The 22,731-nt window shown below is 48.9% G+C and overlaps 2 protein-coding genes across 4 annotated transcripts in view; one reads left to right on the top strand and one right to left on the bottom strand.

Moving 5' to 3' along the window:
- Positions 1-4,108, bottom strand: part of SH3YL1 (SH3 and SYLF domain containing 1) — a 49,100-nt gene extending 44,992 nt beyond the window's left edge. Inside the window, exons 1-2 of the mRNA XM_087436405.1 lie at positions 4,059-4,108; positions 2,846-3,405 (exon numbers count right to left, since the gene is read on the bottom strand). Of these exons, the coding sequence (XP_087292531.1) occupies positions 2,846-3,405; positions 4,059-4,108 (610 nt within the window). The remainder of the gene's footprint in view (positions 1-2,845; positions 3,406-4,058) is intronic.
- ACP1 (acid phosphatase 1) lies at positions 4,052-20,885 on the top strand. Of its 3 annotated transcripts, none has more exons than XM_004436434.3 (6): positions 4,052-4,206; positions 10,460-10,533; positions 10,780-10,893; positions 18,183-18,244; positions 20,384-20,489; positions 20,632-20,885. In XM_004436434.3, the coding sequence occupies exons 1-6, from the start codon at positions 4,164-4,166 to the stop codon at positions 20,707-20,709; spliced, it is 477 nt and encodes a 158-aa protein (XP_004436491.1). In that variant the 5' UTR covers positions 4,052-4,163; the 3' UTR covers positions 20,710-20,885. The 3 variants fall into 3 exon arrangements, 2 of the variants coding, with proteins under 2 accessions (XP_004436491.1, XP_004436490.1); XM_004436433.3 differs by lacking the exon at positions 10,780-10,893 and adding an exon at positions 10,619-10,732 and having other exon boundaries at positions 4,053-4,206; XR_015553698.1 differs by lacking the exon at positions 20,632-20,885 and having other exon boundaries at positions 10,619-10,893; positions 20,384-20,467.
- The last annotated feature ends 1,846 nt before the right edge of the window (positions 20,886-22,731 follow it).

Raw genomic sequence — 22,731 nt, 5'->3', positions numbered from 1 at the left:
TAAAATCATATTGCCTGGTCATAGTTATAGATAGTGAATTTCTCTGTCAGAGCCAACAAATAATAATAACAATTGAGATACAATCTTCAATTCCTGTCCTCAGCATCAAATCACAGCTCACCCACTTTTCCTCTGCTATATTATAAGGTATGGAGAGAAAGCATGGTCTGATCAGAATGTTGATACCATTATATTGCTGAAGTTATAAAGATACAGGTCATTATTAAAGAACTCTCTTAAATTTTAAATCTTGGTTAGCATCTGAACATTCATAAAAATCTTAAGGCTCTTGAATTCCAAGGCAAAGCAAATTCTCTATAAATATTTGAGTTTCCTCCTAAGAAGAGGATGGCTGCCAAACCTCAAGCTAAGAAACTTAGATGCAAAGTTTTCTTTAAAAAGTAATTAAAATATTTGAAAATTTCCATACTAAGACAATTTAAAAAAAAATTAAGAAGAGTTTATAAAATACTGGGGAAATCTTTGAAATGAACTTAAGACGTGGAAATAATTTACATATTGATCAATGGGCAATAAACTGAGGACTGGAGTCACGGAGGGGCAATCCCACTGGGAGTGGAGACGGCCTGGTTTCCAGCATTGCTCTCCCCCAAAGGGTTGCCCACCTCCTCACCACCAGAGTTCAGGGGTCCTAACTTTCCTTCCATCAACAAGCATCCATTATTTTCCTCAATGGACTCTCGATTATGAGAGGGGTACCCACGAGAAAAGTTTAGAAGTTTAGAAATGGTTTTCCAAATTTCCATTAATTAGGTATTAATCAAATTATTAAGGTTTATAATTGACATGAAATAGAGGTTAGCCCACTAAATTGATAAAATCCCAACCAAAATCAAAGGAACTAAAATGCTGCTAAGGAGATATTTAGAATAAACTGATTAAATCTTAGTGAATATAAAATAAACTTTATATATCTGTGCAATCTTTAAAAAGGTGTTGAAATATTGCCTTTAGCTCAGAACTTTATTAGAACCTGATCATCTTGAGCACCACCGCCTGATAACTGTGGCCATTGTTTCTTGAACGGCTTCTCATCTTTCTGTGGCCATGGTTTAACTACTTCCTTTGACTTAAGGAGACAAAGCCAGTCAGTTCTAGAAATCTGAATGGTCCCAGGTCAGATCATTAACCTTCCTAACCCAAACTTTACACCAAACTGCCCATTTGAACCCCCAACACTGGTGTGGCCTGTGCTTCTTTTCTCGTGGGTTCCCCTGACCCCAGGCTGCTGAAGTGGGCAGAGAGGAGGGAGTGAGAAGAACCAACCTCCAGCACAAGAAAACCCTGGATTTAGAGTCACTGTACCTTTTCTCAAACCCGAGGGTCCTGGCTCAGAGCAGGACCACACACCTAGTCTCATAATTTTGTGTAAAAAATGGACTCTTCCCAGAGAAAATGAAAAACTGAGTGTGCTCAGGTCTTAAATTGCGCAGCATTATGTCTTATCAGATGCATCTGCAGATAAGGCAACGTGTGGAAGGGTTTCTGTGACCACCAGCCGGTCCAGCAACAGAGACGGCAACTGTTCCCTCTGATCTGGAGCAACTCCCTCTTTTTTTGGAACACCACATCCTTACTTCTAAATAGTGAGAAATCTCCTGAGAATAAAAATTTCCTAAATGTAATAAAAGCATCCAATCGCTCTTAATGAGCAAAGATTTCTTTTAAATTATTTTCTTAAATCTTGCAAAAGATGAGGGGTAGTACTTAGTTTACACAAATTTTGTTTAAATAGAGCATTAGTAAACCAAATAACCAATTCTCTTTAACATAAACATGATAAACAGGAGGGAAGTTATAACTTACTCTTATTATTTTAACCTCCAGCATAGTAACTGTAAACACCCCACAGCCACCCGGCACGAAGGGGAACCAGCACCCCGCAGACCTGCTGTTTCTCTCACGCGCATGTGCGCAGATTCTCTTAACTCATTATTAACTCAGACGTCTCCCACACCGCAGTAAAACACTCCCGAGAACGAGAACGCAGGACATGCATGTTCTAGGCAGAAGAAAACATGAAAACCTTCTCTCCTGCTGGTGGGACATTCTGGGCCCGTCAGATTCCGACTCCCTGTGGGCAGGGGTCCCGTGTCTGTGTCATTCTTTCCAACTCCGCCTTCGCAGCAGAGTGGCGACAGTGAAACATTTGCGGACACGAAGTGGCAGTAACAGCAGGGTAAACCTCACTTCATTATGGCCACCTGCCAATCCAGAGCAGTTTCACGCTTCTTTAAATAAGGAGACCCAGCAGAGAACGCGACCCACAGGGTCCAGGGCTCCCAGCGCCGGGGAGGCGCGCGCGCTGCCCTCCGCGACCGCTGGACCCCGCGGACCCGGGCTGCGGCCGATCGCAGGGAGGGCCGGGGAGCGGGGAGCCCGCGCGACCCCGCCCGTGGGCCGCCAGCCTGCACAGCCCACGGCCCGCAGAGCCGCGGAAGCTCCTTTATGGAGACACACCGGGACCAGAGAGAGTCACTGACGCGTGGCTTTTCGGACGTTAGATCTTTACAAATATCACACGATTAACTGCAGTCGCTAAATAAAAAACTCAGGCAGAGCTTTTCTGTGAATTGAGACGACCGGGGCTGAACCCGAAGCGAACCGCCGGGGCGGGGGCCCAGGGACGCGGGTCGTCTCAGCTCCGACGGCTCGAGGACGGGCTGGGCGACAATGATCACAGACGCGCGACAGCAGAACCCCGGGACGGCGCCGGTCCCTCGCCCTCTGCGCCAACGACCCGCCCTCTCCAGCAAATTCGAGAAGGAGAGGGCTGGCGCGACCCCAGGTGAGGCGCGGCGGCGTCACCGACACCCGTACTCACTCGTGTTCCGAGCCTGGTCCGCCGGCGCCCTCGAGCTCGGACCACACCGGGAAGAGGAAGGGCGCGCCGCTGGGCTCCGCCTCGGGGCGGGCGGGGCCCGCGAGGGCGCACCTGCGACAGGTGAGGGCGCAGGCGACGCCCGCCTCCGCCTGAACGCACACTCGCGGGGCGAGGACCACGCAGCTCGCGGGGCGGCGGCTTCTAAGCTGCCCGTCTTTCCGAACCGGGACGACCCAGGCCCACAGCGCCGCCGCAGAGCGGACGGTTGTGCACGGAGGTTCCCTCGCGGCCCTGGGGGGCGGGCCTGGGTCTCGGGGTCCCGGGAGGTCCCCTGCCCCGTGCGGACCGGCTCACCCCTGACGGCGGGCCTCACGTTGGGGCCGCGCGGCCCAGGTGTGTCGGAGGGGCCGTGCACCTGAACCCCAGGAGAGCGCGGCCTGAGCCGGCCCCGCGGGCCCCTCGCACTCCTAGGACTCTCTGGACGCGTCCCGGCCGCCGCCCCTCCAGTACCGGTGTAGGCCCCCCACCCCCACCACGTGCTCCGGTCCCGGGCTGCCGCCCTGCCCCGCCCTCAGGTGCTCACTCCGCGGAGCCGCGTGACCTCAGTCCGTCCCCCACTGGTCCCCCTGCCGTCCAGTTGACTCCCGGCCCCGCCCCCACTCGCCCCCGCCCTCCAGGTCACTCCCGGCCCCGCCCCCACTGTCCCCGTCCCCCGGGGTGACTCCCGGCCCAGCCCTCACTGTCCCCCCTCCAGGTGACTTCCAGGCACGCCCCCACTGCTCCCCCACCCTCCGGGTGAACCCCTTGCCCCGGCGCGCCCCCACTGCACCCCCCCCCCCAGGGGACTCCCGGCCCCGCACCCACCCACTGCCCCCCCCCCCACCGCCCTCCAGGTGACTTCCGGGCGCGATCCCACTGCCCCCTGCCCCCTGGATGACCCTGGGCCGCGCTTCCACTGGCCCCCGCCCTCCAGGTGACTCCCGGCCCCGCCCCACTGCCCCCCCATCCCGCCCTCCAGGTGACTTCCGGGCGCGCCCCACTGCCCCCTCCGACCTCCGGGTGACCCCCGGCCGCCACTACCCACCCCCGCCCTCCAGGTGACTCCAGGCCCCGCCCCCACGGCCCCTCCCCCCGCCTTCCTGGTGACTCTAACCCCGCCTTCCGCCCGCCACGCTGGAGCTCGACTGCGCAGGCGCGAGACTGAAACGCTCACTCTGGGTGGGACTGCGCAGGCGCGCGCGGCAGGCTGTTTGCACTGCGCATGCGCAGCCCCGGAAAAGTCCGGATGTGGTGAGTGCGCGCCGCTGTGCGCGGGAAGATGGCTGAGCAGGTGCCGAAGTCGGTGCTGTTCGTGTGTCTGGGTGAGACGGCGCTGATCTAGCCCCCCTCTGACCTTCCCGAGGGTGGGGTGGGCCTCGTGCGCTCTGGGCTGCGCCGCTGGGCCAGGACCGGTGATCGGGAGGAGGCCGGGTATGGCGGCCTGGAGGGGGGATGAATCTCTCCCGCCGCGCCGCTCAGCTGCCGGCCTGCTCTGCATGCCTGGTCCTCTCTCACCTGCATGGCTTGCTCTGCAGGCCGGGTCCCGTCACCTGCCCAGCCCGCTCTGCATGCCCGGTCCCCTCTCGTCTGCATGGTCTGCTCTGCAGGCCTGGTCCCGTCACCTGCCCAGCCCTCTCTGCATACCCAGTCCCCTCTCACCTGCCGGCCTGCTCTGCACGCCTGGTCCCCTCTCACCTACCGGCCTGCTCTGCATGCCTGATCTCCTGTTACCTACATGGTCTGCTCTGCACGCCTGGTCTCCTCTCACCTGCCTGGCCTGCTCTGCAGGCCGAGTCCCATCACCTGCCCAGCCCGCTCTGCACACTAGGTCCCCTCACCTGCCCAGCCTGCTCCGCATGCTTGGTCGCCTCTCACCGGCATGGCCCGTTTTGCAAGCTGGGTCTCCTCACTTGCAGCAACCTCATTCCAAGCCAGGGTCCTTTCCATGGTACCTGCCTAGAATTCCTGTTTCCCCTTCGTTGGGTAGACCCGAAGCCGCCGGACTCATGTACTCTCTTAGGAGCCCTGGATGCCCCGACCCCGTGACAGCAGTGGTTTGCTGGCTGGTGTTCTTGACCCATGCGTACAAATGGATCCGAGCTTAAGGCAGATGGAGTTTCAGGTTTCTAAAGGCAAGGGTTTTGGATCTCTTAGTTGTAAAAGCCCAGCCACGGAGACCTGATTTTTTCAGGTCTCTATGTGATCAGCCTCAGGAGCCAAGTTCCGGTTCCTCTGCATGAAAATGAAGGTATTTTTTAATTTTAGTCCTTCAAGTACCTTCCAGCTCAGAGTTATTTTCATTCTTAGAGTTTCAACAGTTAGCTTCCTTTACTCAAAATAGAATTCATTGGGGCCGGCCCGGTGGCGCAAGCGGTTTAAGTGCTCGCGCTCGGCTGTGGCGGCCTGGGGTTCACTAGTTCCGATCCCGGGCGCGCACTGATGCACCACTTGTCCAGCCATGCTGTGGCGGCGTCCCATATAAAGTGGAGGAAGATGGGCATGGATGTTAGCCCAGGGCCAGTCTTCCTCAGCAAAAAGAGGAGGATTGGCAGATGTTAGCTCAGGGCCGATCTTCCTCACAAAAAAAAAAAAATTCATTTTCCCTTTAATTTTCAGAGTTCTTCCTTTGGGATGGCTCCACAGGGTCGTATTCCTCAACACTTCCACTCTGTCTCCCTAACTCCCAAGAGGGGAAGGCCTAAATCATCAGTAGTGAGTCTGCATTTCCTACGGAATAAAGTTTCCGCTCCTTTTTACAGTGTGCCCTTCGCCTTCAGGAGGAGGACAGAAGTCCCCCAGCTGCTGCACTTTACCTCCATTACCTTTTCCTACCCACACCTCCAGACACTGCCTTTTGTGACTGTTTGCTGTTCTCTAGCGCTTCAGATGCTCAGCGCGCCATGGGTGGCTTGCTCTGGGCGCCCATTTTGCATTTTGCTGGGAAAGCCTTTCTGTAATACGGTCAGACCCAGATAGTCCCTCTTCACTCTTCCCACATCCTCTAGGTGGAGGTAGTTGTTCCTATGACCCCTTATGGACACCTTTCATTACATGAATTTTATTGTGATTACATGATAGGCTCTTGAGGGCAGTAACTGGCTTATTTTTCTTTGTGTTTCCAGCTTTATGATAATATATGATGCTCACTAGGCATTTGCAGAATTGAATTTTTATGACGGGCAAAGTGAAAGCCACCTTGTCTCACTTTGAGAGTGGGCATCATTTGTTTTTTAAGCTCTCCATTGAAGGCTGACTGATGGAATCCATAAATTTATTAATTGCAGTTTGTTCTGCTTGGGCATCTAGTAGATTCCATTGCCTGGTTTATTTGTCTTAGTGTTGTTGATTGTGCTGACACAATGCACAATGATGGCTGTTAATGGGACGGGTATGCTTGTGTAGATTTATCTTCAATTTTTTTACCCACTACTGTATTACCAGGTGCTGTTCTGAGTGCCAGGGATATAGCAGTGAGCAAAATAGGCAAATCTAGAGCGCACATTGTGTCGTCAACAGTCGAGTACTTGGTTGCTTGGTCAGTTGGCATTGTGTTAAGAACAGGAAAGGGGCGGTGGGAATGCAGTGCAGTTTTAAGTGGGGGTCAGGGAAGGTCTCGCCTAGGAGGTGACATCCCAGCAAAGAGCTGAAGGAGGAGAGGAAGCAAGCCTGCGGTATTTTGGAAAAGCATCCTGGGCCCAGAGGAAAGAAGGTGAGAGGTTTTGGAGTGAGAGGGCTGGCCATGCTCCAGAGACGGCTGGGGAGCCACCGGCTGGGCTAGTGACTAGTCGTCTTTCTCATCTGTACCTGAGGACTGGAAGATAACTTGAGTGACTGTTTTCTCAGTGCTCCCATGGATACATAACTAGTACCATTTTCAGTGCAGAGGGGAGAATGTAATTCCTTACATACAGTGAGTGCTCCAGGGCAGGAGTCTGCAAGCTCTTTCTTGAAAGAGCCAGAGAGAAAATATCTTGGGCATTGCAGGCCATACCAAAGGTGAGAGCGAAGCAGCCCTGCAGAGTACGGAAATGATGACCCTTGGCTGTGTTCCAATAGAACTTTATTCGAGGACACTGCGATTTGAATTCCATATAATTTTTTCATGTCGCAGGATGTTGTTCTACTTTTGAGTTTATTTCAACTATTTAAAAATATGAAAATTATTCTTAGCTCTGTGGGCTGCACACAAAGGTGGTGGACCACCAGCCATAGTTTTGGGGCCTACGGAGGACAGGTCTGGTGAGGCCATGTGAGGATGAGGGCTTACTCTGAAGGACAGAAGCCCTGGAGGATTTTGAGCAGAGGAGGGAAGTTTAAGAAGTGTTGAGCTGTCGTGTGAGATTAGACCGGGAGGGCCGCAGGAGAAGACCAGCTGTGCAGAGAGGAGCGTGTGCTGCAGCGGAGCGATGCTGTTGGAGGTGGTAAGCAGTGGGTTCTGGGGAAGCTGAGCGGTTGGCATGTGCCCTTCATGTGGGCCTGTACACGCGACAGGAAGAGTGGTGTAATTTTGAAATGTAAAAATTTTATTCCTCCAGGGCATTCATTTGGACCCTTTTCAGACTGAATGTTTTCCATTGGTAAGGCTAATGGCAGAAAACAACTGAACTTATTTTGGCAAGGATATTGAAAGCGTTTTACGTGTTTGTAGATAGGGGCGCACTGGGGAACGTGTGCTGTTACCATGCACAGCCAGCAAGGGTGGAGGTGATATTGGATTACCTTTTCCTATGGTCAGTCCGTTTTTATTAAGTGCTCAGTGTAGGGGGTGCTGCGCTGGGTCAGACGCAGCCCCGACCTCGGAGGATTTCATTTTTTTTTTTCATGAGTCTCTTAAAATGAAGGTGTTAAGTAAGAATATACATTATGCTACCTAATTTGGAAAAACAAACGTGAGACTTCACAGATTGAAATTTTTGCCTAAAAAAATCTGAAGATAACCTTTTAAATGTTCAGAACTTTACGTGGGGGACACTGGAGTGCTGTGATTTTCTGATGTGCTTCATTTTTAATAACACATTAATTTGGTGATGTCAGCTTTGGAACCAGGAGGGCAAGTTATAAACAAGCAGGATTTCTTGTCTATTGCCGGTACACGAGGTGTGACTTTACTCCTAATCTTGGTAGTAGTAAACTCTTTTCCACTCACGCACATTATACACATCTTCTTGCTGTAAGTATAACTGTCTGGGAAAAAAGTAAGTGTGGATGAGTATGCCTTTAAGGCAGTAAATAGTCCACGTTTTTGTCTTGTGGGAAACTAAGCTGTTACTTTACAGTTAATGATAATTATCTGTGAAGGGTGAGACTGGTCTTTTTATTGCATCTTTAGATGCTGAGCTGTTAGGCACCTGTTATTCTAGAGTTCCAAAATAATAACAATTGTCTTGATTTGGAATAGAGTGATTGCTATTAAAAGTATTCTTGTGGTGTATGGTGACAAGTATGCTAATTACACAGCATAGGAAGCCTTTCAGTAATTAAAATAGTGGGGATGATAATACCTGTTTTAAAAACTAAACAAAAATTTAGAATGTTGCAAGGAAAAACTTCACAACACAAACTAGCATGTGGAGGGTCTTCAAGGTTAATTCCTGTCTTCTTCCCTTTCGTGGTTGGTAGACCTGTTGCTGCTGTGGATACCTCAGTCTTTAGGGGAAAAAAGCACCTTATAAGTAGATTATAGGACCTGAGAGTGATGTAAAAACTGAAGAACCTTGTAGTCAAGTCGGTGAGTTGGTTCCATGCAATAGGAAGCTGCTTGGGTTTCACAGCCCTTGAGAAGCTCCTGATTCTGCAGGTTTCTCGTGAACCACAGAATTCAGACACTGGTGAAGAGGAAGGTCTGTCGCCTGGCGCTGTATCCTCCCTTCGCTTCCCGCACTACCTCCTCGATTCCAGTCCTGTCTGTTCCTCCCTGTTTCCTCTGAGCTCCTGGGGCGCGTCCCTCCACCTCAGTCTCAAGCCCAGCCCTGTGGGGTTGTGTTCCTGACCTGTGGGAAGGCTCTGCGTCTTAAATAGCTTTCTCTCTTCAGGCCCCGGCACCGAGCGTGGCTCCTAAGTAGTAGGCATACAGAACAAGTTTGTTGAAGAATCTCGTTACTCCTCTCCCCCAAACCTCCGGTTTCTCCCCGTTGTGGAGACACCAAGTCCAGATCCTGGCCGCAGTTCAGGGCTCCCATGTGCCGTGCCTGTGAGCGCACACTCGTTTCCTCCGCGCTTGGTCAGCTTCACATGCTTATTCATGCACCCTGCTTTAAATGCCTTTTCCCTGCCTCTGCCCGTTAGAGACCGCTCCATCCTTTGAAGGTCAGCTCTAATCTTCCTTCCTTTTTTCTGATAAGAAATATCCTTGTTTGTTTATGCTTTTTAGCATCTTTCTTTTCCTGTGCTCCTGTAGTATATTGCTTGTCTGTCAGCATTTATTTTCTTGTTTTTATTATAGCAAAATCTGCATCTCCCTTAATAGATTGCTTGGCACATGGTAGAAAGATTTTGAGAGAAGATTTTATGTCTTTTATCTCCCCTGCCCCATGTATTATAGAATTGGGCCCCACCTGTTGAAAGGTCTGCCCTTTGTCCTGGCCCCTGGGAGGTGAACTCCAGCCCCCCCTGGAATTCCCTAGGATGGACAGGGGTGTCTTGTTATTCAGGGAGGAGGTGACTCAGAGTGGGGCTGGAGGCTGGTAATTTAATCATCCATGCCCATCTAATGAAACGCCAGTAAACCCTCGGCACTGGGGCTCTGGTGAGAGTCCTGCATTGGCAGTACTCTGAGTATTGGCACATGAATGACAGGGATGACACGTCCCGAGGACCAGAGAGCTTCGTGTTTGGAAGTCTTCCAGAATCTGCCCTGTGCTCTCCAACTTTGGCTGGTTCTGCTTTGTATCTCTTCGTTACAATAAAACTATAGTCGTAAACGTAGCATCTCCTGAGTTCTCGGAGTCCTTCTAGAGAATTATTGTGCCTGTGGGGACTCCGGAACTTGTAGCCAGCTGGTCTGAAGTGAGGGTGGCCCCGGGGTCCCTGAGCTTGCAGCTGACCTCGGAAGTTCAGGGCACACTCGGTGGCCGGGAGCACTGTCCCCTAACTCAGCTGCCACGCTCGGATCTGCAGACTCTAGCAAGGACTTTGCACAGACCCTGCAGTGAACCCTTGTGTTGAATTACTCTTATACCTAAATACATTTTTTTGTGTATTTTATGAAACAATATTCATCCTTATTATGTGCAGTATACTTGAAAATATATACTTTTGACTCTCCTCTATTGCGTTTCATTTTAAAATAGGCTGCTTACAACCCACTTCATTGATTTCGTGACTCAGTTCTGGGTCGTTGATAGCATCCTGGAAAGCAGTGATTGTGGCTGTCATTGCTTTTCTGGTGTCTGTCATTTGTCCTCAAGGACTTGGACAGTTGGTATCCAGTCTTGAGCCTGGGTTGGCCGCCTGCTCTCCACAGGTCCTGCTGTGTGCTGGTGGGACTGTGACGTGAAGAGGAGGGTTTGCTTTGCTTAGGGAAATGCCGTCCTTGTTGGACCAGATCGCTCACTTGCTGCCTCCCCTTTTTTTAAGGTAACATCTGCCGATCACCCATTGCAGAAGCAGTTTTCAGAAAACTTGTAACGGATCAGAATGTTTCAGATAATGTAAGTACCTTTCCCTGTCCTAAAGAGGCCAGCCTGAATGCCTTTAGGCAGGAAATTGCGAAAAAACTTTTTTTTTCTCCTGCAGTGGAGGATAGACAGTGCAGCGACATCCACATATGAAATAGGAAACCCTCCGGATTACCGAGGGCAGAGTTGCATGAAGAGGCATGGTATCCCCATGAGTCACATTGCCCGCCAGGTACCGTACTCGACCTTGAAGGTGCACCTGTGTGTTTTGTGTTGCAGTGGGTCATTGACAGCGGCGCTGTTTCTGACTGGAACGTGGGCCGGTCGCCAGATCCAAGAGCTGTGAGCTGCCTCAGAAACCATGGCATTAACACAGCCCATAAGGCAAGACAGGTAGAGGAGATCTTGTTCAGTTCTAAGACAAAGAGTCCCGTAACTCGAGGGCTTGGGAGGGCTTAAGCAGACTCACTGTTGACGAGTGTGCTTGTTTAGGGTCAGCTTAAGTTGCCCCAGTGTCCCCTTCGGTTTCACTTCTGGTTCCACAGTTCGATGGAGCGGTCTTCGTGAGCTTGGGGTTCACATGTTAAGATGCACCTGTAATTACATAATCCGTAGTGGAGAGAGCCCTGGCTAGGAGCTGGAAGACCTGAGGCGTAGTCTCCTTTTTGTTTCTATCTGTGTGATTTTTAAACATTTAAGCCATGGTGACGAGTCTGCTTACATTACAAGTTTGTTGCTAGAATAAAGTTCTGTAATATATACAAAAGCATATTTTCCATTGTGAGTGCCTTAGAAATATAGGGTAATACGATACTATTATGGAGTATAGTTGTACTCCCGGGCTTAGATTCTGGAGCACTGCCCGATAGGACATTCTCTGGTGAAGAAGGTGCTCTGTGGAGCGTGGACGCCGCTAACTGCATGTAGCTGTTGCGCTCGGGAGATGTGCCCAGTGCGGTGGAGGGACGGGCTGTTAAACTTGAGCTCTTCTAAATCGCCACCTGACTGCACCGCGGGGTCCTGGACTCGTCCTGGGCCACAGGGGAAAGTGAGGTCGTCACCGCGGCGTTCTTAGTGGGACTGCGGGGTCCACAGGCAGGCGGTAGAGGTCCCTCACGAGGAGCGCTGCAGGTGGGTGTTCTGGAACCTTCCGTAATCACAGGGACCAGCTTCTAAAGAAATCGGCTTTGTTTTTGATACAAAATGCCTGATATATTGTTCTGCAGCGACAGTTACTTTTATCAATATGATTTTATGGAGAGTCAGTTGGGTTTTTAAAAACTTAGCTAAAAGTTTCTAACTTCCTTTTGTCTCCAACCTAAGGGGATGTGCAGGCTCTGTCGGCCAAGCCGGGCCCTGGCCTGGCCCAGAGAACAGCAGGCCTGTCCAGACATGAGCTTCTGAGGCCTGCAAAAGGAGGAGCCGGGTGTTTTGAAAATCAGTCAAATACATTACACATTTATAAGTATGGACAGCAGTGAGAGAGCTGTAATTTAATCATGGGTGTGCTAAGTCTCGTCTTGTCTTAAAGTTTTTCACATTGCTGTGCTCTATGGCAGTGTATTCTTAATTTTGATCTTCAGGACCTCCTTAGGGAAGGGAGTAGTTGATAAACCCATTTTGCAGATCAAGAAACTGAGTTCTGCAGAGAAAATACATGACTTATTGGAGGTTCACCAGCTTTAAAGAGGTAGAAATGGATTCGATCAGGTTTATTTGTTTGTTTCAATAAAAACATACAGAGATGTGAGCCAGAAAACTCACAAAACAAAATTGCCATAGAAACACTTTTGATACGTTAATGATGTCTCAGAAATTAGTAATACACACATTATTTTTGGCTTAGATATATTTACTCTGAGATCTGTGAACTTCTAATTTGTGGCTGTGTCAGTTGACTCTGCATGTTAACTATGTAGTATTTAAATTTACTACCCTAAGGACCTGACCCTTCTTAAATGGAAGTTTCATTGGACAGAAGATTAAATACTTTTTGTATCATTTGTCCATTCTGATCTCTTCAGGGTTTTGCATACCTTGCCAATTCTACTTTCTATTTTTTAATAAATGTAGATTTATTTTGAGTAGTCTGTCAGAATTATGAGCAATCATACTTTCATGTTTTCTGTTTTTAAGATCAGATTATTTTTCATGCACTAAATATATAATAAAAGTGGGTACAAATAAAGTATTTTAAATACACTTGCCTTAATAAAACTAAAGCTAGAAACTTTTAATTTTTTCTTTTTTTGTGTGAGGAAGATCAGCCCTGAGCTAACATCTGCCAATCCTCCTCTTTTTGCTGAGGAAGACTGGCCCTGGGCTAACATCTGTGCCTATCTTCCTCCACTTTATGTGGGACGCCGCCACAGCATGGCCTGACAAGCCGTGCATCGGTGCGTGCCCGGGATCCGAACCAGTGAACCCCAGACCGCCACAGCAGAGCGTGTGCACTTAACCACTTGCGCCACTGGGCCGGCTCCTAGAAACTTTTTATTTTTTAAGAACACTTGTAATTACCGGTTTTATAAGTAGTATTTCCACATAATCTATTTTTTGCCTTTTTTTTCCTGTTGCTTTTAAGAAAATTTTCTAACGATTATTTTTTAAATTTCAAAGTACTAGTAAGACATATTTAATAAATCAGTATCATATCAGATCTTCGTTTTTTGTAGCATCTTGCTAATGTTTACATGTTTTCTGTTTAGTAGTTGTCACAATTTGTGTGAGCACTAGTCTATTTCTTAAAATTTTAATTTTCCCAATACTTTCAACTTTGGTTTAATAAATAAAATACCTCTAGGGTGCTTTTCTCCTTTGAATGCATGCAGTCAGTTCCCCTGAGTGTGAACTCACAGTGGTTAGCTGTGTTAGATTACTCTGTTCCACACTCCTTCCTCTGCTCAGTGACCTCGGTGTCCTGTGCCCTCAACACGGTTCACAGTGTGACCCACCGCACCTCCCCAGAGTCACCACTGAACACACATTATCCTTTCTAACTTGAAGGCGGGGGCCGCCAGCACATCTTCCTGCTGTCAGCTCTCACCTCTGTGAGACTCTGGGGTGCTTGTCGCAAGGGCTCCTTCATTCTCGGGGCTGGATTCAGAGTCATCGTACAGTTGGGTTACAGTTTATTTATCCATCGGCTCCTGACGGACACTTGGGTTATTTCTGGTCCAGGGCTCAGTGCTGCTGTGAATGTTTCTGCACGAGTCTTGGTGAGCATCTGTGTGTGGTTCTGTTGGATACACACCCAGCGTCGCACACAGTGTGTCCGGGTTGGGTCCACACCAGCGTCGCACGCAGTGTGTCAGGGTTGGGTCCACACGAGCGTCGCACGCATGTCACGGTTGTGCAGCCTTATAAAACAGGTTGGCAGTGTTCCCTCTCTTCTGTTCTCATAAAGTTTGTCGAATGTGATCGTCCCTCTGCTCTCACTGTGTGGAAGGATTTATCTCATCCTTGTTTCTGGAGCTCTGTCGTTTCCCCTGCTGTCTTCAGGGGTTTCTTTGGTACTGAGTTTTCAGCAGTGTTTTGTGGTAGGCCTAACTCTGCCTTGACTTTGTGCCATGATGGTTTTCATCAGTTTTGGAAAATTCTAGGCTGTTATCTTTTTATACTTTCCTTCTCCTCGTTCTCTCTTCTGAGATTCAACTTAAATGTATTTTGAACATAAATTTCTTAAGCTCTTTTCTCCCTTTTCCATCCTTTTCACTCTTGTTCATCATTCTGATTTTCTACTGACCTATTTTCTGATGCACCAATCTTTCTCCTGTTTCCAAACAGCCCATGGCCTCTATCCATTGAATATTTAGTGTCTGCTATTTTGTTTACTTAATTCTTTAAGTTGTGTGTTTTTTTTAATAGATTTCAGTTTTCTGATGAAATTCCACATCTTGCCCTATATTTTCTTGAGCATAGTGATCATGATTATTTTAAATAAAAGCTGGTAACTAACACCTGGGTCCTCTATGAGCCTGCTTTTGTTTTGTGTTTTTGTTGTTTATTGCTTGGTCTGCCCGCTAGTTTGAATTAAATGCAGTATGGTGATGTGTAAGAAATTATAGAAGCTTGGAAGTCGTATTTTGCTCCCAGAGGGGTTCGCTTTTGTAGGGAAGTAAATTAGGACTGATTCCCTTAACAGGACTGTGGGTGGAGCTGACCTGAGGCTGGTCCTGGCTTCCTGCTGCTTGGCCTGCGCTGCCTGGGCCCCTTGGGTGGACCCTCCCCTGTGGTGTTGGAGACGGGCTCCTCGTCCTGGTCGGCTTCGGAAGGAGAATTTCTGTTTCTTCCTCACGGAGCCTGCTGCAGCCTCCACTGGTGTCTTCTTCCTCCAAGTAGTTTAGGACTGTGGCAGATGATTGAGAAGAGCACGCTGGGTGGCAGGCTCCCTTCTGTCTCGGGTCTTTGCTCTCCCAGTTCTGCCCTCTTGCCAGCGCTGACCCCAGTTTTTCTCTGGAGCCCCTGAGGTTGCTCACTACTCCTTTTCCGCAGTGGCCTCTGCCTCGGCTTCCCGGCATCTGGAGCAGGTTTCTCTGTTGACACTGGGGTCTGGATCGCTCTTGTTGTGGGGCCATCCCGTGCACCGCAAGATGTTGAGCAGCGTCCCTGGTCTCTGCCCAGAGAGGCTGGAGCACACTTTCCCCCCATCATGATAATCACAGGTGTCTCCAGACAACGTGACTGCCCCATGTGAGAATCACTGCCCTGGAGTGTGCAATACGGTTCCCAAGATGGGGCCCTGAGGTCGAAAGTGTGCGTGAGTCAAGGGTCCATTCAAAGTGTCAGACTGACCAGCGGACTGAACAGAGTAGTAAAAGTTTCCTGGTAGGTTTTCAGGTTCTACATTACAGGTAATAACCTGTAAGAAACTAGCACTTACTGAGCTTTGATGTAGTATCAGAGAATATCCACAGTTCCCTACAATGGCTGTGAAAAGACGCTTTTAAACTGCATATTTGTGTGGGCTGGGCTTACTTCATATGCTTCAGCTCAGACAGCATGCTGCGAAGATCAAACGCAGAAGCATGTAGAGGCCTCCTGTCTTCTGGGAAGCAGACATTAGAGATTTGCAAAAATTAAAGCAGTGCACTGCCCTCACTAGGTTTCAGTTTGGCAAATATAGCTGTTTTTCATTTTAAAAAAGAGTTATAATAACAGATAATGAATTTTTATTATTATTTTTTTTCTCCCCAAAGCCCCAGTACACAGTTGTATGTCCTAGTTGTCAGTCCTTCTAGTTCTTCTGTCCGGGACCCGCCTCAGCATGGCTTGATGAGCAGTGAGTAGGTCTGTGCCCAGGATCCGAATCGGCGAACCCCAGGCCGCCGAATTGGAGCACACGAACTTAACCACTGCGCCACTGGGCCGGCCCCCGAATTTTTATCATTTTTAAATGAATAATGGATGTTTTAAAATTTTCACTTTTAATAGCTGTGATAAATATTAGTAGATATAACCCATGTAAACAAGTTGTTTGGAGGGAGGGCCTAAATAATTTTTAAGAGTTAAAAATTTCTATGACCAAGACGTTTAGGATCCTTATTCCGGCTGCAGTGGGTTCGTGGTGTGAGCAAATTCTCTGAGGGGAGGAGGGTGGACCACCAGCTGCCCCTTTGGCAGGAGTTGGCCCCTCAGGCCTACCTTTCTGGACAGAGCTCCCTGGCACACAGCCAGGCAGCAGGGGTGAAGGCCTGGAGGGATGTGTGCCCGCCACCCCCACAGGAGTGTGTGGACCCTCCTGCCTGTGGAGTGCTCCTCGTGGGGACTTGGCCTCTCCCAGCCTCACTGTCACAGGAACACACTAATGACTGGGGCTGTTTTGATTTTTACGGGTGTTTTCTAGTTGTTTCTGGCAGTAGGGTTGGTTCACCACAAGCTATTTCATTTATAGCTGCAAGCAGAGATCCTGTCCTGTGCATCCTTTGTGAGCTTCAACACAGCTGTTCCTGTTGCCCAGTTGTTTTACATCTAAACATCGTGTATGGTTTGGTAGATGGCTTTCAGTCACTGAGTCTGTCTTTCCTGCAATCCATAATTGCAGTCATTCCAAAATTAAAAACAGCGTTCAGTATTTAATCCTAGGACACTTCTCATAGAACCTATCATAGTATTTGTTCTGACAGATTTTGAAATAAGCTAGTACCTTGGGAATGTTAACAAAATTTAGTCCTCAGTACTTTATTAACATGTGATACTAAGAATTAATGCAAGTGCATACGAAGAGCCAAAGTCTATCATTTTTCACAGAATAATGAATATTATTCTTTCTCTACACTGATTGTTATAATAGCGTATCACCACTCTGTTTAGCCAGCTTTTCAATATCTTCTTTGTAGTTTCGTTGTATAACTGTATTTTAGAGGATTTTTTTTGCCAAGGAAGATTGGCCCTGAACTAACATCTCTGCCCATCTTCCTCTATTTTGTATGTGGGATGCAGCCACAGCACGGCTGATGAGTGGAGTAGGTCCACACCCGAGATAGAAACCCACGAACCTGGGCCACTAAAGCAGACAGAGCACACAAACTTGAACCACTACGCCACGGGGCCGGCCCCTTTCAAAGATGTTTTAGTGAGGAAGATTATTATTATTGAAATTACATTCTCAGGAATTATTTCTGCCTTCATTCTGTGGCCTGTTTGTATTCTTTTTTTCTTATTGTGTCGTTATTTATCACAGTCAAAATCACAAGATCATGTTTTTGTTTATATTGTAGTGGGCTTGTATTTATGAGTTATGATGTCATAAAACAGCAGTAAGGTTGTTTTTTTCTATTCATTATCGTATTTTGCTGCTGCTTTTTCTTGGCTGGGAAGGAGTTGCCCTGAGCTGACATCTGTTGCCAATCTTCCTGTCTCTCTCTTCCCTCCCCAGAGCCCCAGCACATAGTTGTATCTTCTAGCTGTAGGTCCTTCTAGTTCTTCTGTGTGAGCTGCCGCCACAGGATGGCTCCTGACAGACAGGTGGTGTGGTTCCGAACCAGGCCACCGAAGTGGAGCGCGCCGAACTTGAACCACGAGGCCCTCGGGGCTGGCTCCAACGCTGAGTTTTCAGGTTAGACGCAGTAAAAATGCTGCGTGGCCTCTTCTGTGCCGTGTTCAGATGACGGATATTCACTCAGCAAAGAGCCACAGGTGCAGGTCCTCTTGTGTCTCCGTCCCAGTGGACCCTCACGACCACCCTCCTTACAGCCCCGTCTCCCTCTCTCCCCCCGCCATGGCCTCGCTGCCTCCTTTTCCTCTGAGGCGGCGTCGCCTCCCATGTGTTTTCTGCCTGGCGTGGGAGGGAAGGCCCCCGGGACTGTCGCCGGCTGGTGTGTGTCGCCAGGGCCTAGGATGCTAAGGACTTGTAAAATGGAAATAGAAGGGATTACATGTGTGACGTTGTAATGTGTTGGCTGAATTGTACTTTGTTACTAAGAACTGAAGATGCAGTGTAAACCTCGTGTCTGTGTATTACACTATTTTATGATCACTCCAAGGAGCTTTATCATATGAAACTTCTCTGCAATACAATTTTAGGAAATAGGATAGCTCTATTTTAATTGTAAAGTACCCCAAGTTATTTAACTGATTAATGAATAACAGATTCAGATGTAGCTTTTTTCCTTTATACTGCTTTGGACCCCCTAGGCTTGATTGGTTTAACATAAACACTGTATTTTTGACTGTAATCTTAGGTTACCAAAGAAGACTTCGCCACGTTCGATTACATGCTGTGCATGGATGAGAGCAATCTGAGGTAAGCACATTTAAGGGCATTTCTGTTCCACTCTCAGCAGTGATGGGCCCAGTCATTTGTTGTCCAGAGTGACTTCATCTCACCTTCAATAGGCCGCGGTGTCACATAGAGAGAATCATCTATCTAGAGCAGTCGGGATCCAGCAAGTAATCTGGAGTTGTCTTAGGGGTCATTTACAGAGACACACCTCAGGTGAGGGTGCCCCTGAGGCGAGGCCCTGCTGTAGTTAGAGGCCGGCTGGCGTGCGAGGCAGTTGTGTCGGCCGTGTCTCTGCACAGGAGAGTGGTTTTGTTACCACTGTCGTGACTCGTTGTGTTTCTCGTCTTATTCCCCCATTACTGCTGCCCCCGAAAAAGACTGACAAAAAAGAGAACTTTTTACTTTATTTCAATTGTTGATTGCCTTAATGGACTTAAAAAACAAAACACGACAGACTAGGGTATTAGATAAAAATGGCTAACCATGGTATATTGTGTATTATGTGCTCTGCATGCTGAAGCACTTAATCTGTGGGTTTGCACTGTTGCCCCATCTTATCAAAGAGGAATTTGAGGCACCCAGAGGTTCACAGATTTAGGGGGTGTGTGTGGTGGAATTTTAGCCTAGGCTCTGAAGCAGAGTCCTGCCTTCGCCCCACTGAGCCACACTCACCACCATGCCTTATTGCCTCACATGTGCATTGGACTCCAGGGACGTGTTGTATTTGGGCAACAAGGAACTTGGTGGCATTTGTTCAGCTGTGTGTGCCTGGCACAGCGGCAGGCACTGGTAGAGGACAAGGAGAAGATTCTCCTGCTGCCCACCCTCATGAAGTTTACAGTCCCGAGTGGGCTGCACGTATTAAAATAAGATCAAACATAAGGGTGAAACAATACAATGTGATCATGCCAAAACTGAGCGAATACGATGTATTTACAAACCTAGAAGCAGATGCAGGTGGAGTGTGTGAAGAGAGCCCTCTGTGAGACCAGGCGGCGTGCTGCTTGTCGCACAGCAGATCCACGATTTAACGCCATCCCCTGGCGGGGCCCTCAGTCCTCCGCCAGCACCGAGGAGGATGGATGTGGAGGATGGATGTGCCGTCGGCGCGGGCGCAGGGACGTGTTAGCTCTTGCCGATTCTAGTTCACGAGCACTCCGCGTGTCTGTGGGAGAGAAGCGCCGGGTTTTCCCTGCCTGTGTCGGAGAGGACGATGCGGGTGCCGCGGCTTCCAGTCGCGTCTCATCCATCAGGACCTTCACTGACATGCATGCGTTTCCCGTTTTTGTATTTCAGTTGGTTTGTTCTAGGTTCTCTCACTTCCTGGTAGCGTGTAGGTGTCACCACCACACCCGGTAGGGACTCTGGTCCTCTGTCACCCTGCTTGGTCCTTCCTGCTCTGGCCAGTTGGTCCCAACCGTTCTTCGTGTTTCTTTTTCCTTGTTTGTTTATTATGCCACCTTTATGCATATTTCTTTTCTTTTCTGTTTTTTCATTTTATTGAGAAGTAATTGGTGGGCATTGCTCTTCATGGGTCAGCCGAGGTCACTTCTCCAGGGAAGTGTCGTGAGGTTCTGCCACCCCTACGCCACACCGTGCCCGCCTCATCCCAGGTGCTCACGGGGGGATGGTCCCATCGAGCCCCGTGCAGCCGCCCTCCCCTGGGGGCAGCGTGAGGCCAGGGGGCGTCAGGAGAGCTTGGGCGGAGGCTGGAGGAATGCAAGCAGGAACAGATAGCGGTGAGGCTGCTCCCTGAACTCTGGCGTCCAGATGCTGAGGGATGGAGTCGATGGCCTTGGGGCCTGGTGCACCTGGCTGCTCGAGTTCCATCTGTTCCCTTTGTTTAATCTCTACAACAGAATCTTTTTCATTTGATTGTCTCAATACGTATTCCACAGGAAAATATGTAATTATTGTCTGACTTAAGGATGCACATTTTGTGTAAAAAGTTTGTGCTGCTGTTGGGCACTCTCGCCTAAGAGACGAGACCTTGACGGGCAGCTGCCTGGGGGCCCTGCGGCTCTGTGGGCTTGGGTGTCCTTTTAAATCAGGTCACTTTTGCTGGATTTTGATATGGATATTTAATAAAACCCTAGCAGATGTCACTGTTTAACTTGAAACCATAGATTAGAAAACTAAGTTCATGTTTCAATTTTACAGAGATTTGAATAGAAAAAGTAATCAAGTTAAAAACTGCAAAGCCAAAATTGAACTACTTGGGAGCTATGATCCACAGAAACAATTAATTATTGAAGATCCGTATTATGTAAGTACAGCGCTTATTTCCATTCTGACGTGCGTGTGGGGTGACATACAGATCAGCCTTTTGGCAGGTCCTGCCTGAGGAGTAACAGCATCAGGTTCTCACTCTACAGTTTTGCTACTTTTTCTTTTCCCTGTCCTTTCAGGGTAGTGAGTCTGACTTCGAGACCGTCTACCAGCAGTGTGTGAGGTGCTGCAGAGCCTTCCTGGAGAAGGTACGCTAATGCTTCGTGTACCCGGCTCCGCATTTCTCAGTGGAGGGTCAGAGTGCAATGCCGTCCATAGCTCAAGGCCACGACTGTGTCTTCAGTCGACTTACCTTTTTTGTCTTAAACCATAATTATAGATGGAAATCAGTTGTTGTGTTTGGCAGAAGAATAATAAAAGTCTTTGACTCAGACAGTTTGTGGGCTACATTCAGTGTCGTTAGACGGGTTGAACCTCCCACTCTCCCCAGGCACAAAATAGTAGAACAACAAAGTGGAACGTAATGAGGGAAAACACCCCTTTGAGGCCCAGGTCAGTGTCTGAGCCCAGGGAGACTTCAGGGACCTGCTGCTCGTCTTCCCTGGAGTGTGGACGACGTGATGGGCGGTGCCAGAGTCCCTGCTCCCTCTCAGAGGAGCTCACACCCTGATGAAGAGTGTTACACACAGAGTGCACACTTGTGTGTAAGAGAGGAAAGAGACAAATCCGTGGAATTAACAAAAACCTCCTAGTTTTTGTCTGCCTCGTTTGTTTGGTAAGGAAATCAGGTTTTTTTCTCCCCTTTGATCCACTTTGCCTCTGGAAGTTGAATCATATCCAGAAAGAAGGACACTGGTATGCTAGTTTATCTCCTGGGCAGTCGGAGGAACGTCTGCTTTCTCTGCACACGTAACCCAAATGTCAAGTACAGACGGGCTTAGGTGGGGAAAAATAAAAAGTTGGAAAACTTTTATGTTGGAATGCTTAAATGTCAATCTGTTCAGTATTCTTTCATTCATGCTTAATTTATAGGCAAATACAGGTAATTTCTGTGCACTTCGAGATGACTGGTCTAAAATTCATATGGATATATGTCAGAAAAGACTGTTTTTGAAAGAAGCTGGGGAAGTGACACAGACACAGCTAAGGTGCAGTCTGCTGTCTGCCTGCTTACTCACTGATCGGTGAGGAGACCTGGGAAACGACCTTTCTTGTCCCTTCAGATGGTCTGTGATGCCAGGGGCACATTTATCGTCAGTGTTAGGAAGCAAACGATGAAAATAAGCCCATTGCTTCCCTCACAGTGATGTCAACTTATGGAAGAAGCTCAGGCCCTGCAGCCGAAGTGTCCTGACCCCCCGGTCAGCAGAGAGTGGCACCTACGGAGCCGCACCCCGAGTCAGGCCCCGCGTGCTCTACCCTGTCTTCATCCCCGTTGGTGGTTGGTGACCTGAAAGCCTGGGATCAGTCCTCATACGGAGTCTAGGCAGGCCACCGCCACCCGTGGAGCAGCTGAGGGGACGGCCGTCAGGGCGCCCCTTCTGGGTGTGGTGGAGCCGCCAGTCCTCAGTGTTGTGAGGGTCCCAGGTGGGGGCGTTAGTCCTGAACCCACTTGTCCCTGAAGGATAAGCAAGGCAGCTTTCGCAGCGCTGTCCCAGGGGTGGCCGAGGAGAGGGACGGGAAGAGGGTCAGCTGATCCTGCGCCCGGCTCCCTGTGGAGTCACCGGCAAGATCCATACTCTGAAAACTGCCAGGACATGGAGAACTTGAGGGACAGGTTAAGTCATCAACTGCAGCTCGAAGATAGGATTAAGTCAGAACACTCGAGAAGGTATGGCTGCCCTGGTCTTCCAGTCAGAGACATTTCCTACTCCTCTGTTCCTTTATGTTCGTAACAGATGGTGTTCTTGAATGTTGACATGTTTATCTTAAACACAGATCCTCGGACTTGTGTCTCCCCTGTGCGTCTGGCTGGATCCAAACGGGTCATGTGAGGAAAGAGACTCGGTGCTGAGTTCACTTGTCTTTCTAAGTTGGATCCAATCAGATGTGTACAAAATACGTCTTCCTGTAACTGTAAAAGTCTGGAGCTGCCTTGAAGTCTGGAGGTTCCTCTTAGTTTAGGCCATAAGGGAAATATGATGAACCTCATTTGAAACATTCCCGCCCAAGTCAGGTTCTGTCCTAAGAAGTTATGTCACCACCGTACAGTCGACTCTCCTTTAAAACATGCTGACTCAGTTGTCCCTTACCAGACGCATGGCCCTCCCGTTCCACTT

The sequence above is a fragment of the Ceratotherium simum genome, chromosome 11 (genome assembly GCF_057802395.1).
Source record: "Ceratotherium simum simum isolate JZ-2026a chromosome 11, ASM5780239v1, whole genome shotgun sequence".
Lineage (NCBI taxonomy): Eukaryota > Metazoa > Chordata > Mammalia > Perissodactyla > Rhinocerotidae > Ceratotherium > Ceratotherium simum.
The sequence above is the reverse complement of the archived record's forward strand: the minus strand, read 5'-3'. Positions and strand labels throughout refer to the sequence as shown.

What these genes read in the sequence shown, in the direction of transcription:
- ACP1 (XM_004436434.3), top strand. Translation starts at nt 4,164, where the DNA reads ATGGCTGAGCAGGTGCCGAAGTCGGTGCTGTTCGTGTGTCTGG. An exon ending in GGTGCTGTTCGTGTGTCTGG is followed by an intron (nt 4,207 to 10,459) that starts GTGAGACGGCGC and finishes CCTTTTTTTAAG; the next exon opens with GTAACATCTGCCGATCACCC. An exon ending in TTATTGAAGATCCGTATTAT is followed by an intron (nt 20,490 to 20,631) that starts GTAAGTACAGCG and finishes CTGTCCTTTCAG; the next exon opens with GGTAGTGAGTCTGACTTCGA.